The sequence below is a fragment of the Fopius arisanus genome, unplaced genomic scaffold (assembly GCF_000806365.1).
Source record: "Fopius arisanus strain USDA-PBARC FA_bdor unplaced genomic scaffold, ASM80636v1 scaffold00203, whole genome shotgun sequence".
Lineage (NCBI taxonomy): Eukaryota > Metazoa > Arthropoda > Insecta > Hymenoptera > Braconidae > Fopius > Fopius arisanus.
The window spans coordinates 49,868-67,041 of NW_011887942.1; the positions used below are offsets into that span (position 1 = coordinate 49,868).

At 37.4% G+C, this 17,174-nt stretch overlaps 1 protein-coding gene across 3 annotated transcripts in view; it reads right to left on the minus strand.

The window, feature by feature from the left end:
- Positions 1-4,889: 4,889 nt before the first annotated feature.
- The window catches only part of Hakai (E3 ubiquitin-protein ligase Hakai), a 72,805-nt gene continuing 60,520 nt past the window's right edge, over positions 4,890-17,174 (minus strand). For all 3 annotated transcript variants that reach the window (XM_011314714.1, XM_011314711.1, XM_011314715.1), the window contains exon 5: positions 4,890-6,183. In XM_011314714.1, the coding sequence (XP_011313016.1) occupies positions 5,551-6,183 (633 nt within the window). In that variant the 3' untranslated portion in view covers positions 4,890-5,550. The remainder of the gene's footprint in view (positions 6,184-17,174) is intronic.

A 17,174-nucleotide genomic window follows, 5' to 3' on the forward strand; every position in this document is an offset into this window, starting at 1 on the left:
GTTTATCAATTTCAGTGAATACGTCTTCGCTTGTCATGCTCCCCTGATACGTTTTCAAAAAATTTTGTATTTTTCAATTTCAGTGAAGACCTCCTCGATTGTCATGCTCTCCTGATACTTTTTTGAAAATTTTTCATTTTTCAATTTCAGTGAATACCTCCATGATTGTCATGCTCCCCTGGTACTTTTTTGGAAATTTCGAATTTTTCAATTTCAGTGAATACCTCCTCGATCCTCATGGTCCCCTGATTCTTTTTCGAAAAATTCGAGTTTATCAATTTCAGTGAATACGTCTTCGATTGTCATGCTCCCCTCATACATTTTCAAAAAATTCGAATTTTACAATTTCAGCGAATACCTCCTCGATTGTCATGCTCTATGGATTGTTAGTTCGGCGCCGTCTACCGTGGCATGCGTGTAATTCTTCCTCCCTTACTCATGGAAAAGTGCACCGCCAGCGGTCGCCTGTGACGCGCCTTCCTTTTTTTACATGAAATGAGGATTTGCATGAAAATTCCCCCAAATAACGCCACACATTTTATTCAGCCAATCAGAATGATCAATTTCACATAATGCCATGACACTTTTTTCAGCCAATGAGAATCGCCCATTTTACATGCTCTCCGCCATGACACTTTCTAGTCCATGCTTTTTATTTAATAGATTTATCCCAAAATAATCAAACAAACATCGCCAGATGCATCGAATAATCCACCTTATTCATCCCACATCATTCTTTCATCTGTTGCCATTGATTTCTACCTGTTTTTCATACAAAAATTGCATCCACGCAATATCCACGCAACATACACACTACATCCACGCTGTAACGTGGATGATAGTTTGTTAGGGTTCGAAACATTGAAAAAACTATTTCTTAAGAACGTTTTAAATAGACAACGAAAATTTAAAAATATGAATAACAGCAAATGTCCAAAGCTTTCCGACTACAATTTCAGAGAGTTCTCAATCTTCTAAGAAAAACTTGGTAAAACAAGTTTTCCGAAATTTATTTTTTAAAATATCAACTTGTTAGTAATCAAACTGATAAAACTTAATTTTCCGAGGGAATAATAAACCTCGACGTTTCAGATGATTCCTAATCGTTTGAGTATACATTCGCAAGATATTTTTTCCCAATTTGTTGAACAATTTCTCGAATTTATGAAAGTGAGTGCACTTTTCATCCCGTCCGTCTGTTGTTTCTCCATCATACCCCCACTCCGCTATACCGGATGTTTTCGTTCGTCATGATTTTCTCGAATTATCAACCTTCTCGGGTTTGCGCTTTGACATATTCCTAAGCACGGTCTTCCAGAATTATCGACAATCCCGGGCTCGCTGTCTGTCTTATCCATACTGGGGGCATACTGACGGACTCTGAAAATTAACGGCACTTTCGGGCTCGCGACCTGTTTTACCTACAGGTACGGGCTCTGACCATGTTGAAGTTTTTGTACGGGCGCTGGCAATCTCCCCTATAATCTCTGATTGCGAAACGCCCCAATTGAGGGATGAAGAATAGAGATTTCTCCCTGAATTGAGGTGATCAGCTGTCGCGATTCGTTTTTTATGAATACAGGTGGAACCCGTGGGATGGCACCATGACAATCAGAAAATTCATGACGGAGGATTGATTGCAATTTTTGATTTGATTTTGATTACAAATTACAAGAATGTGCTGCTGCATACACCATATGAATTCTCACAAAATGATCCCATATGTCATTCCTCAATAAAGTAATCTTATTCAATTTTTGTGTATCTCTTCATATATCTTGCACTGTTCATTTTAAGTAATTAAAAATCGAAGAATAATAATCTTTTAGTGAATAATGAAGAATCGAGATAACACGAAAACTAATGCAATCCGTAAGGAAGAAAATAATGTCGGTAAAGACGAGAATACGATAGACAAACTAGAATTTTGTTACCCTTTGCAGGAACCTATTATATCATATGATGGGTGACATTATAATTATATTTGATAACTGATTTTCCTTGCCGTGAAAGAGTAAAATGACAGAAACTGGTGTTCTTGTAAAAAAAACGGAACCAAGTAACAGTTTCGCTCAATAGATTCCGTAAAAATCTCGTGTTGCCAAAATATGGTGTTCTTAGAAGTTTAAAAAAACTCGGAAAATGTAAATGAAAAGGCCAAGAAGAGTGATACGACCTGATTGAAAGGATTCAATAATAAAAATAAGAAAATCAATAGAGGCAGGACCAACTTGCTTGGCGCGGTTTTTCCCAAGAACTAGTTAGAGCCGAAAAGTATCTTCGGTTACATTTAATTATTAATCAAATTTCATTTTAGCATTATCTTGTAAATAAAACCGCGCCAAGTAAGTTGGTCCTGCCTCTACTGATTTTTTTACTTTCATTACTGAATCCTTTCAATCGAGTCATATCATTTTTTTTGGCATCGTTATTCACATTTTCCGAGTTTCTTGAAAATTTATAGGAACGCTATAGTTTGGCAAAACACGAGTTTTTTACGGAATTAATTGAACGAAACGTTTATTTGGCTCAGTTTTTTTTTACAAATGTTATGTCCGGAGACGTTGTCAGCGTCGGAGGACAACTATTGTATAGTAGTTATATACGGGATACCAGAACTAGAACTTTTGATATAAAAATATGGAAAAGCTAAGTTAGAACTGTTGAATGAAGCTAAATATTTTATATTTCAAGTTTGATTTGGACGACGCTAGGTTTGGTTTTCATTTTTCCCTTGAGTATGTCGTTAATTTAAAATATTGAAAGAGGAATAGAAATTCAAGGATTAGGAATAATCAAATGATTCCGAGGAAATTTTGTGCTCAAAAGTAATCTTCTATATTCTTAACCTTATAGAAATACAATTAAAAGTGTTGGTTCGCATTTAGAATTTTATGTATGACAAAGTTTATTGAATGAAAAGTTAGCGACGATTAAATAATTATCCCCGCATAATTCTTCATAGATTTTGATAGCCGATTAGTTGGGAATTGAAATGATGAGACTAATTCTTTGAGACTGACGGTTGAGCAGTGAGGTTGAGTGCAATCCTTAATTATTGAGAGGTGTGGATTCTTCAGTGACACAATTGTCTTTCTTCACCAGAATAAGAGTAGCCTCTGATCCTGTTATGAATATTTCTTAGTCTGCTACGTTCACCCACTCGCTTATAATTAATAAACAAAGTTGAAGAGTTTTGTGAATGTCCACAACCATGGAATCTGATGAATTAGTCCTCTTCAAATGCAAGAAACACTCCTTCTTTCGATTCAAGGATGCAGTATTGCTTTACACTTTTGTCCGTTTTAGCTATTTACTATTATTCAATAGTTCACCACGCACTATATCGACTCGTTTGCGAATTATAATATGGGAGGCCCAAAAATGACAGATCGATTCCGAAAAGGAAATTTCCACCAAGTTCAAATTATCGCTCCGACGGTTGCTTCTAGACTGGAATAATTTTTGGTTTTCGGAAGCGGATCGGTTCATGTTTATTACACGATTGGCTTTTAATTGGTGGAAATTATGGCGTGGTTTTCCCCCTTCTTATTCTTAAAGGGAATTGACCTGTCAATTCAGCAATTTTGATAGCGCGTGATTTCGCGGGTGAGGTTCGCTGGCTTGGCATATGTGATTCTGGCGCAAAGGCGAATGCACTCACCTGTATGGTGAAATCAAATTTTGATGATTTTATATTTTTATTTCAGTGACGGTAAAATTGAACTGATTTATCGAAAGTAGAATTTAGTATTTAATGAAGGTATTTGCAGTGGTTAATATTAATAAAAAATGCAGGAAGACTATTTATTGTTTGTGGATATCAGACAAAAACACCAGTCTTTGTCAGTTGGGGAGATTTCACGGATTTTTTCAATATAAGGAAAGGATTATTATCACGTTTTCAAAATTTTTGTCACCCATATGACGTTTTCAGTTCATTTGAAGTGTATAATTTGCATGATTTTCTTATATAATACACAATGTATTTCAACAATTTGAAAAACTTCTTTCTACATTTATGTATGTATTAGACCGAATCAATTTTTTTTTATGTCGAAATCTCGAAATTCATACTTCCATTAACCTCCAAAATTGACTTCAGTCAGAGGTGCAATTACACACATAAATAGGTCAAGAACTCAATATGATTTTCCAACAAAACCCAAAGCTAATATCCGTTACCATAAAATAAACAATTATAATTATGGAACTAAATAAAAAACAAAATCCGAGGGAAGAAATGAAACCCCTCTGTGTCCCTGTTGCAATTCTACGGTTTGAATACACTGATGGTAACATCTTAACGCCCAATTTGGCCCAGGTTAGGTTGGATCGAACTGCTGCTAACTTAGTGACTTCAATGTAACTTTCAATGATAATAGAAATCGGGAAAATATTGAAATGATCCCGTTGCCATGGGCGTATTTTTGCCAATATTAATCGGAGAGAGGGAAAACTTATACCAATGAAAAATTGGTGCACAGATTTCATGTAACTTGTGGCGTTTGTATTTTATGGATTGAATACGATCAGGAGGTAGAGGAAGGGGTAGTTGTGTCGTGTATAGATACACCGTAGTTCTCGGTCTTATTTGTTGGATAGAGGCGAAACTATTACTTGGCCGATACGCTACCGCATATCTCGATTCCGGTACATTTAGGTTGTGAATACCTCTAAAAATTATGTCAAATTTTTCCGAAACTATGAATCCTTTTCTTTTCGGATTCACAAGATCATGTAAATGGTTTTTCGGATACTATCTGACAGTTTTCCAGCAGGATTCTCAGTGTATGAGGCTCCTCGTATATAAGGAAGCTGTCAATCAAATTTTCTTTATATAGGCACAATACAGAAGTTGAGATGACATGAAGAATTCATTTCATGTATTTTATAATTTTGGGATTTTATCAAACAAATTCTTCCATTCAAATGACAATTGACACATTTTCATTTAACCAAACGATATGACAATGTGGTAAGATTCGATTTTATGTGACCACCTTTCTAATTGTTTGACAGACTAAAAACCGCCTCATCCAATAGATGTGAAGAATGAGGAGTTTATCATTAACTTGTATAATAAACTAGTATAATAGTATAATATAGTATATAGTATAATACTAGTATATAGTATTATATAGTAATATAGTATAATACTAGTATGAACAAATGTACTTGACGAATATCCAACAAACAATATGTAATAATGAAAATATCGATTCATGCATCACATGTAATATTTCCCTTATGAACGAAAAAGAATGATGAATCAAGCTTTTAAAATCGTTTAAGCATTTCAGAATACGTTTTTATTTTATACAAATCTGGCAACACAAGTACTTACATCCAGGTCATTCCAGTAGCAAATTGGTTTCTCTCTGGAGGAGATTAAAAAGCTTGATATCGAAATGTGTCTTCAAGAATCGGAACGGATTTCATAATTGAAAAAGCATAAAAATGAATAATCAATAGGAATATGCTAAAGAAAAGCTTTTCAGTGAATTCAAAGATTGGTTTTTAATGATTTATTAACAATAATCCGCTGGCTCATCTGTAGAATTGTTGATGTTGTTGCCACTGAGGGTGTGGTAGTTGTTGTTGATTGTACTGATTATCTTGGATATAACCATTGGGTGATGGGCGGATATTTGCGATAGGGTTAAGGTATTGCTGCTGTTGCTGTGTTCCATAAGTGACCTGATTAGAGAGTTGAGGTGCAGAGTAGTAGTTTTGATTTTGTGATACTGGGGGTGGCATATTATAACCGTAATTGATTTGAGTAGTTTGATAATAGTGATGTGTTGGTGCTGGATGAATATCATGTGTCATTGTTGTATCTTGAATGGGAACAGTTATTAAGTTTGTTCTCATCGTTTGATTTGTGGAGCCAGAATTTTGATTGTAATTTTGTAATGTCGCCATTTGCGATCGATGCTGCTGCCGGTGTTCACTCGTTGACTGATTGACCATTGAATTGACTCTTGGATCGTTCCCCATGATGGGCTGAACAATGTGTGATTGAATTTGTTTTATTCTAATCGGTTGTAATGGTCCTGAGGAACCTTTACTCATTGAAGATTCAAGATCCGGTTTTGACTGCATGTATTGTGGTGAAGGGTCCATCGATATACTTTGTACTGGTTGAGGAGGTGCTGATACATGACGATGATTGATGTGAGCCTGAAACAAAAATTTGTTAGGATGAGAAAAATTGCTTATATCGTTTTTTGATATACATGTCCATACTTATGAAAGAGACCTACTTCGTCACATCTGACTTTCGACATATTTACGCCTTTGTATTTCCATTGAAATCAATATTCACTAATATTGTAATTTTCGATCTCGACCATCTTTTTCTGAGATTTCGAATTCCCTTTGGGCTCCAAATGAAAGGTTATTCCATGAGACGTTCTCAAATACTTATGGATTAATTGAGGTGGTTGATTGTAAATATAGAAAGAAAGCCTTAAAAAGTACTTGAAAACAAAGTTAATCATGTAGGCTAACAGACCGGCAAAACGATGACGTTTGCAACCTCGTCACACCGGTGCTCGTCGTGCAAAAAAACCTGGTAGCACAGCCACGTTCTGTAACGTGATGCTTCGTCAGTTTACTTGCTTGTCGACCTCTAGTCCCTGTGGATCAACTTGATCCTCACAAATTCTTCTAATATCTTTGACCTTGCGCTTCTTTGCTGGAATTCGGAATTAATTAATTTATTTCAACCATTGTGCACTCCGTGTAAAAAATAGCCCGGCATTTCGTGTCGGTAACGCGGGATTATCGTAGAGGGCCTTCGTTAAGTTTATTCTTGTATCGAGTCGAAATGGTTAATTCGATATTGCTATCGCCGATTATTTGAAGATTGTTAATTTTCTTCGCTAAGCTCCTGGACACATCTTCATGTCAGTTTCTTCAACTCAATTCAAATTTTCGCGTAGCCCGCTCCTGGTGATAGGAAACACTGGGATTGGCGAAAATCGGAGTTTTTGGTTCCAGTGGTCATCCCGAATTCAAATGATCTAGCGCCTTCCATTTTCAAATTCTAGGGTTCGTTGGCGTGAAAGAACGGTGTAGTGGAGTGAGATTTTCGTGAACTTCATAAAAATATGTCACAATTCATGACTAATCTCTCGGAACCGCGTGTATCTGTTTATTTCTCTCCAGATCTGTCATTGATTACGATTGTGCCGGTGGAACGTGGATGGTATATAATTGACAAATGTCATCGCAGCAATGACACCGCATGAACACAGCAGAAGGTATGAAAAGGAGGAGGGCACGTCTTCCAAAATTTTTGGAATTTTCGCTTTTTGAGATGTGTCTCCTTTTTTTTCAATGGAGCCGCGGGCAATGCTTCAAAAATGAAAATGGTATATTCAAACAATCCAAAAATGGAAGAATGATGAAGGATTCAAGTAGTGAAACGAGTTCATTCGTTTAGGAAGATATTAATTTCTAATAATTATCCGCAAGCAGTCTATTGCTCCCATTAAACCAACAACACTCGGGTGCATGCCACGCGCGTTCGTAAAGTTTAAAATTTCGATAATTTATAGGATTTATAGAATCTCTTGACGAAGCAACCCCTGCAACTGCTATACCTTAATGAAAACCCTCAGTTAAAATGACAATGGTATACTTAATGTGTACAAATCCATTACGTAGATTGCCTATGGTTTCTCTATTGAAGTGAACCTTTTATCTGCCTGCGGTTTATTTTATTTATTATTGATAAACATATTAATGCGAATTCGTTATCAGATTCTTAAGCGCCCTTCGTTTTTCCAACGTGTGCGATTCGCGAATTTTACCATAGTTGAATGTAGATTATTTTTATAGCGCCCAAATTCCATTAGGGGATTATATACAGTTAGAATTTTTCAAAAATCGATACAGAGAGTCCATCTTATGTCCCTCGAATAGAGAACATCATGTAAGTTGAAAAAAGAAAATTATTTTATTTTTTCTATCCGTAAGCTTCTTCCAAAACTTTGAACGTGTTTTTCTCGAAATTATGTTATCAAAGTCAGTGACCTTCTCAGATGTATTTGATTTCGTTTTATACCTCCCTCTCTCCTTTTTCCCAAATTTTTTTGCAGTGGTTCCCCACTCCCTTTCGCGGCAGTATGGACCAGGAGGGTGACACTACAGCATTGCTCCTTTAGAAAATCAGGTCCCCGTTAATGTCCCGCGCCACTTGTCGTGGTTGCGCGAATTTTTGTAGAACTAATATTCTTCCATAACCTTTGAACCTTGATTCTCATTATTTACATTCAGACAAGTCAGTTTTTCGGTTTAAAAAATTTAGATGTTGACAACGCAGTATGATTTAAGGCGTGAGAAAAAAAGAACAAAAATTTCAAGGTGTTTTTATGAGGTATTGACTGTTGAAAAATTCCGATCTGTGGTGTAGAAGAGTGTTCCGTTGGATCCAAAAAGAGTCCTGAAACATCAGCAGGATACTTCTTCTAAGTTCCAAAAGATCCCAACACTCTAAGACAGTGGCGAGATGCCTCCCGTACTGTGGATTTAGGTTCGAAGCCTTCTACACAATTTGTGTGCCATAAATACCTTTAACTAGAGCAGATATCCACACACAAATTTATACGAGGGCCAGATGGAAAAATGCTGGGTGTAGTGAGTACCATTCAATATCCGCAAACTGTTTATTATTTTTTCCTCATAATTATTTTTTGTTTGCAGGGCCAGTACGCTGTTCCTGTTATGGTGTCTACTGCTGCACATGCGTTCCGCCAGCCAGTATGCATGTTTGAGAGACAATGACATCCTCAATGACAATGGCGATTCGAATCCTGCCTCTGCCATTTCCTCGGACTGTTTGAAAGTGAGAAAGCCACATATATGTATTGGCTAACCGAAAAGTTGATTCACTTCTGATTTTCTCAGGTTTCAAATATCTTTCGAGAATCAATACACGGTGTGGATTTGATCCTCAATTTTTCAAACTTCCGCAAAAGTCGTTCTCCAAAAAAACAGAGCAGCAAAAACATGAGGTTTTGCTATTAGGAGAGATGAAGATTAGGAAGGGTGTAGCTGTAGACACCAAAACTATGGAGTACAAGGGAGTCGTCGACTTCGGGGACGAGCAAAAGGATTCCGTGAACTTTTCTGACCAGGCTGATTATAAAATAGTAATTATATTTCAGCCACTTGCTCATTCATACACTCAACCTATTGCAGTATTCGCTTCCAAAGGATCAGTGAAAGGTGAGACGTTGTCTGTTCTGGTACTGAAGGCCATAATTTTGCGGAAAAAAATTGGAGCACAAATCCATGGAGTCATCGAAGACGGTGCCAGTACAAATCGAAAGTTCTGGACAACTTTGCACGTTAATCCAAAGCTTGATCCAGAACGTCCTGAATTATTTCGCAATTACTTTGTCCATTCGCCAAAAGAGAATCGGAAAGTTTATCTATTCTCTGACATACCTCATTTAATCAAAACTATTCGGAACAAGTGTACAACTGAACAATTGTACAAATCATGGAACCCTTCAGCTTGGTTTTGCTGTCGTGTTGGGAAACATAATTATTATTAGAATTAAAAATATTTCATGCGGATGAATTATTACAATAGATCCATCCCGATAAGCCTCCAATCGGATGGGAACATTTGCGACTATTGCATGAGGAGGACTGAGAGTTTGCTGGTAACAGTGGTGACTTATTCTGCAGAAAACTAACAAGAGACCATATTGAACTCAATAACTCATCAAAAATGCGAGTGCGCTTGGCGACGCAAGTTAGTGTGGTTTTCAATAATTTCAAGCCATGGAATACAAAATCTATCCATCTATTCACAATAAAAATGTTTATTGATCCGTAGGTTTTCAGTTAAACAGTTGCCTCTGGCCTTCGAATGTTTCGAAATGCCCCTGGTTTAATGGGCAGTGAGGAAAGTGAGTTTTTCTGTTTGTGGGAGAACGACTTGTTCGACGCTTTTAAGGGCCGGATGGAGGGAATTTTAAACCGAACAGCGATTTTACGCCCTCCCACTTTGCGGTCAAAGCAAGAAGTTTGATTTCGATGTCAAGCTTATCGGTAATGGCGGAAATCGCTAGAAATCAGGGCGACAGTGACAGTGGGGCTTGAGATGGCCCCACTGTTCACAAAATTCGTCAAACAATTGGGAGAAAAATCGTCGCGTAAATCCATGGTCAAACGATTGAGATTCGCCTGAAACGTCCAGATTTGTTAATTCCTTATGAAACCTTTTTTTTTAAACGGCATCATCTTGACAAATTAAAAAATCGGTAAACAATTAGGGGGAAAATTGTGTCACATTAAATTTTAATTTAAATTAGGCCCAACTGACTGAGAATAGTGTCGAAAATCGAGATTTGTGGGTCCCTTGAAGCTATAAAATTCAGCACTATTATTCCAACGCAAATACCCGATTTCCAAAAGGATCGGCAGAGGCAAAAGAAAAGTCGCTACACGTATATATAATAATTATGTAATTATGTAATTATGTAGATTTTTATAGGTGCAGATCGACTCAGAATCACGCCTGAAGAATGGGGTTGAATTTGATAGCTAGAGATCGATTCAGAATCACCCCTGATTCGATCTGCACCAGTCAAATTCAACACCATTTTTCAAACCATCCCTACCCCATCCCAAACCTGATCGGAGGGAGGTAAGAAAAATGTCTCTACAGATGTTAATCGATTCAGGCGATGATTATACGGAATAGGGAGATTTAACTGAGTGCAGTAGAAGAAAATTAGGGATCGTAGGTAGAATGAACGTGGCAGGTTGAAATGGGGGTTGACGGCTGGATGAGTATGTTAGGATGAAATGGGGGTGATGGTGGAATGAACACATGGAACAAAATGAGTGATTGAGGGTGGACTGAGTGTGTCAGGGCAAAATGGGGGTTGACGATGGGCTCACTGCTTGGGGGAAACTGAGAAGTTGAGGGTGAAAGGAATGCATTGGGAAAAAATGGGGGCTTGAGGGTCGGATGAGTCTGTCAGGGTCTAGTGTGGAATGATGGTGGAATAAGGGTATGGGGGAATGAAAGCAGTTGAGGGTTCCTGACTGTGTCAGTGTCAAATGGGGATTGGTGATGGCGAGAGTGCATGCGAGAAACTGAGGGTTTGAAGATGAAATTAATTCATAGAACAAAAAATATAATTTTGAGGGTAGGATGAGCAGAGTGAAGTGTCAGGATGAAGTTGTGGTTGATGAAGGAATGAGTGCATGGGAAAAATGATGAGTGAGTCAGGGTAAATGGTGGTTGGAGAAGGGTTGAGTACATGGGAAAAGATGAGTAGTTGAGGTGGAGAGGAGTGTATCAGAGTGGAATAGGCATTGATGATGAGATGAGTCATGTGGAAAAATGAGGGCTGATGTTGAGATGCATGCATGGAAAAAAATGGGGGATTGAGGGCGCGATGAGTATGTCAGGCACAAATAGGAATTGATGGTGGAATGAGTGCATGGAAGAAATGGAGGAGTTGAGGGTGGAATAAATTCATTGAGAAAAAGTGGGATTTTGACGGTGGGACGAGCGAAGTAAGATGTCAGGGTGAAGTTGTGGTTGATGGTGGGATGAGTGCATGGAAAAAATGACGGTTGAGGGTCGGATGAGTCGATGAGAGATGTCGGGTGGAAATCGGGGTCGACAAAGGAATGAGTCCATGGGTAAAAATGAAGAATTGAATTAGGAATGAGTGTGTCAGGGTGTAGCGGGGGGCCGATGGTGGGATGAGTTTGTCAGAACAAACTGGGGTTTGTTGATGACATATGTGCATACAGCGTGGGATTAATTCATTGCCAAAACATGGGGGTTGAGGATGGGGTCAGTTCATAATGGAAAAATTCATTTTGATGGTGGGATGAGAGCATATAAGAAATGAGGTGTTTAAGGTGGGATGAATGGGTCATGGTGAAGTGAGAGTTGACCATAGGATAAATGCATGACAAAAAATAACGATTTGAGGCAGAGATTCACTTATCTCTATCTCAAGTTCGGATGTCAACCGCATCCGAATCAAATCGTCATTTGTTTCATGCATTTATCCCATTTTCAACGCCCATATGAGCCTGACACACTCCTCCCACAATTAACCTCCATCTTCACAACCCCACTTCTTAAGTGGCCGACAGGGTCATAAAAAACGTCACCATACCTGATCTGCACTTGGACAATTCAACCTCATTTTCTTACCCTCACTCCCCCCATTTTCAAGATGACCGACGAGGCCATAAAAAACGGTCTCTTCAAATGCATGTAGATCGACTTGGGGTTTGATTATGAGTCTATCGGTACCAATCATTTTCAACCCCATTCTTGCACCCTCATCAACCCATTTCCAAAATACCCGACGGGATCATTGAAAATGTCTGGATATATAGATAGATTAGGAGAATGAATCTGAGTTTATTGGTACCTATCAATTTCAACCCCGTTATTACACCCTCACTACTCGATTTGCAAGATGGTGACGCGGTCAATGAAAAATCTCTCTACAAGTGTCTGTAGATCGACCCAGGGGGTGATTCTGAGTTGATCTGTACCTGTAAATTTTTTTTTGAATATCAATTTTACGCGTTTTCAGCTTGCGATCAGAGCAAACCGCTTTATTCCGGCGATAACTCTTACAGTAATTATGGCAATAGCAGCAAACCAGAGTCCTATTCAAAAAAGCACAAACACATAAATTAAGTTAGCTAAGTAAGAGATTTGCTAACTTCATGCGTAAGACTTTTTCTTCATATCATTTTGTGATATCTGCAAAGAATAAAACATGTGTCGGGCCTCTAACCTACGAACATGATGCCACGCGGTCGATGCCTCACGTCGACTCCCTTTTAGATCTTTTTCCTACTCGAGAACAATTTCAATCAATTCATAAAAAAAAAAATATTAAAAGTTATGAATTCAAGTGTCTTTGAATAATTTTTTGATTTTTCATACTACAAAACAATTATTGCAGTGACATAGTGGGTTACATCGACAACGTAGATTCACTTTGCCCCGTCAAAACTCACCAAAAATGGGATTTCAAGATCATTTTAAATAACTCTAAGGGTACGAAGGTTCGCGTTAATTTCCGAAGGCAGTGTGCAGTGGATTGGAGCTCAAAATTGAGACTTCACCAGGTAACCAAGCAGAATATTTTCTCACATAAGTGTCTCACATTAGGATTCAAAAAATTTGCTTTCATTACTCAAACAATAATTTTCTAATCTAATCTCTCGATTGGAAGAAAAATTCTCACGTATTAACATGATTGAAACTCAAAAAATTCTATTATTTCACCACAAAATTAATCGCGACAAAATCCACTTCACAATGAAGTTCAGTCAACTCTGTTATCACCTCGCAACAGTTAGAAAAGTCTTTATCTTTATAAAGTATGTGATTTATAATGACTTATCTATTGCGCAATCGAAATAATTGACAAATTTTTTTTCTTCAATTTTTTTCAACTGTAAAAATATGAGATTTTTTAATTCTCTTTTCAGATAGTAGAAATAACGGGATGTACGGTCTCAGATGTCAGGTTCCAGTATGATCGCGATCTGAAAGGAGTAATTGCCGATCAGGAATGGCATTTCCAGGAGTTCAGTAAGATAGAATTCTTGGGTGACTTTGATGTTACAATTATGAGTGGAGACAGAACAACTGAATATTTGAAGGTCTCAATCGAGAATTGCATGATGCACACAAAGCAACCAATCGGTATGTATACGTCGAAGCCAGGAGCTTCTATCTTAAAAGTGGAGGGAATCAAGAACATAATTATTCATGAGAATACGCCAAAGTTACCACTCGACAGACTGAGATTAGCAATTCTCCCTCCACCCTCTTCAAAGCCTGAATATCTCCCCACTCCAAAGCGAACAGGAGATGACGACAAGGAAAATTCCAGCGAGAACAGCGAGAAAAAGGTGGATAATTAAGTAATTGATCAATGTACAATTCGTTGATCAATGATATTCCGCTTCCATATCCTGCATATTGCACCCTACAATTTTATCATGAAAATCAATGATCAATTTTTTGTTGTTTTTAGATGAAGACTGATTGAACATGTCTGAGAGTCTTTCGAAGGATCGTCACGATCACCAACAATGTTACCTCTACTTCTCATTCACTTTTAATTTTTTTTACATTGGAAAATATCTCATTGTGAATCTCGATGAAGACCCATTTTTTCTTTTTTTTTTCATTTCTTGGAATTTCGAAGTTGGGGCCGACTTATTAAGCACTATTAATTATATTTATATAATGTTCAGATGAAAAAGGCTGTTCCCAGTGATATTAATGATATGATTAGTATAATTTATACGGGAATTCAGCTACTTTATCTGTCTTTGATGACTGAAGCTTTACGAATGGTTATTCCATGACTTTTCGTTGTAACTCACAGTATTTTCTACTTGCTACATTATCTTTTGTAAGCATGTCCAAGAATGCCATAAGGTTAATGTTAGATTTAAAAAAATGTGATGTAGAGAATATAAAATGTTTTTTTATATAATACAAGGTTATTATATAAACGTACTGGATCGAGAATGTCTATCAAAGATAGAATAGTAGAAGATTTTAATAGTACAAAACCTTTCCTATATTGTGAAAAGTCATATATGTGTTCAGATCGTAGATATATATCACAGATAGTTTGTATGTAAGCGAAAGTCATGTAGCCTAAACTGAAATAGTCGTTCATGAAGTTTCTGATGATGTAATTGTTAAACCTATAGATTGAAGTGCACTTTCGTTGTTTCGGGTTTCAAGAACTTACAGCGATATGATCGTAATGGAACCGGAATGAAGTTTTCCGTTACTCTGTGCTTTATCCTGGTTTAGAAAACTAAAATTTAAAAATTAAACACATTTTTTACTTTGTTTGATGGAAAAATTCTAATTGTTTGTCAACCAATAAATGATAATTCAAAAAACAGGAGAGTTTTTCAATGTCTGATTTGATAACAACAAATATAATTGTTTATATTCAAATAATAAATGACTACAATCACTATATAGTGTTTTCATTTATGCATAATTTCCCCCCGACCACAACCAGAAGTTTTTGTGATGTGTGGAGAGAACTCTCCGTGAACGACACGTTACATGGAAATGAAATTCATTCTCATGTGTTTCTACTCCGATTCGAATAGTACATCAATTGCACCATAACCTAGCAAGAACAGCCCATCGTTACTGTGGTGATCTCTTTCTTTTCTCATAAACGAATTCAGTGGATGAATCTTTGGGAATGAAATACCATATTGTGAAGTGAAGTATTCAACGAATTCACATATCTATTATCTGTTCATTATGATGGGAACATTAACGAATACTGACTGAACAACAATAACAATCTGTCAGTCCAGGTGAGATTTTCATCAATTTTACCTTCAATTTTTTCAATTTGCCTCGCAAATTGAAATTGCATTGCATTAATCACACATAGCAGGCGCACATTTACACTACATTGGAGATGTTCAGTCAATTCTCTCAATGATAAAATTGTTAAGAATTTCAAATATTCAGACGCGAGAAGAATGCAGTTTATCAACGAGAATATCGTGCGAGAATGAGAGCCAGTAGAAATATCGAGCTCAATAATTTGACTTACCGAAGTAACAACGCATTTAATTCAATATCCAATAATGAAAATCCATCAACAAACAATGCTGATATCAACGGAGATGTATCAAAACCTATTGTTCATATCAATGCCGAGGTCCACAATAACGTTTCGATCTAAACACCAGTTAGATTAGGTCGATCCTCTCACGCGACTATTCGTGAAATATCATATAAAGATATCCAAAAGGACTATATGGGACAAATGGTTAACGTATGTCAGCATTGCCGTGCAATGCACTTCAAGGCTGGAAGAGTGGCATACAAAAAGGACTCTTTCAATGACTGTTGTAACCATGGAGAAGTTGCTCTCGATCCTCTACCTGATCCTCCTACACTGTTACGGGACTTATTTAATGGAGATCACGATCAATCCACTCATTTTCTCGAACGTATTCGTTGCTATAATAGCTCCTTTAGTTTTGCATCATTCAATGCCAATTTTCTCAATTTCAATAACAGACGGACCGGACCTTTGATGGGTGGAAGATTGTTTCAACAGTGGATGGTTGACCGCTATGTGAAAATCGAGAAAGATCGTCTTAATTTCTGCCGAGCCAATCAGAAAACCTTACGCGCCGACACCTATCAAGGATTACTCGATTATTTACAACGTTCATCCAATGATAGAGACACTAGATTAGGGAAAGTGATAATCCTACCTCCATCATTCGCAGGATCGCCTCGAAATATGTTACAACACTATCAAGATGCCATGGCGATCGTCATGCAATATGGTAAACCTGACCTATTCATTACAATGACATGCAATCCTAATCGGTTGGAAATGCGACAAAATTTGTCGCCACGCCAAACTGCATCTGATAGGCCAGACTTGGTTTCAAGGGTTTTTTACATAAAAAAGAACGTCTTCTGGAAATCATCATGAAAGAAAAATTATTTGGTGATGTTCTTGCATATGTGAATGTCGTTGAATACCAGAAACGTGGCTTGCCTCACGTTCATCTACTATTGACATTGAAACAGAATTGTAAGATTACTACTCCCGATGTAGTTGATCAATTCATCTCTGCCGAAATCCCAGATCGTTAAGAAGACGAAATTCTCTATGACACAGTCATGAGAAATATGATTCACGGTCCATGCGGAAGTTGGTGTACAGATGACAGAGGACGATGTGCTAAAAGATTCCTCAAAAAACTTTCAAGGTGAAACATCGATGGATGAAGATGGATATCCCACTTATCGGAGATGGAATACAGGTCTCTATGATCGTCCCAACGGTAATTCAACTGATAAATAGTACGTTCTACCTTACAACCCGAAATTATTGAAAATATTCGATTGTCATATCAATGTTGAAGTAGTGACAAGTATCAAATCGGTTAAGTACCTCTACAAGTATATATATGAAGGCCATGATCTTCCATTTTTGCGAGAAAAATTACTGAAAAAATGGATAGTCCAGACCGGGACTTGAACCCGGGACCTTCCGATTATGCATCGGGTGCTCTCCCAACTGAGCTATCCGGCTCCTAGCCATTTCTTCAATTCACTTTTCTTGCCTTTATATGGA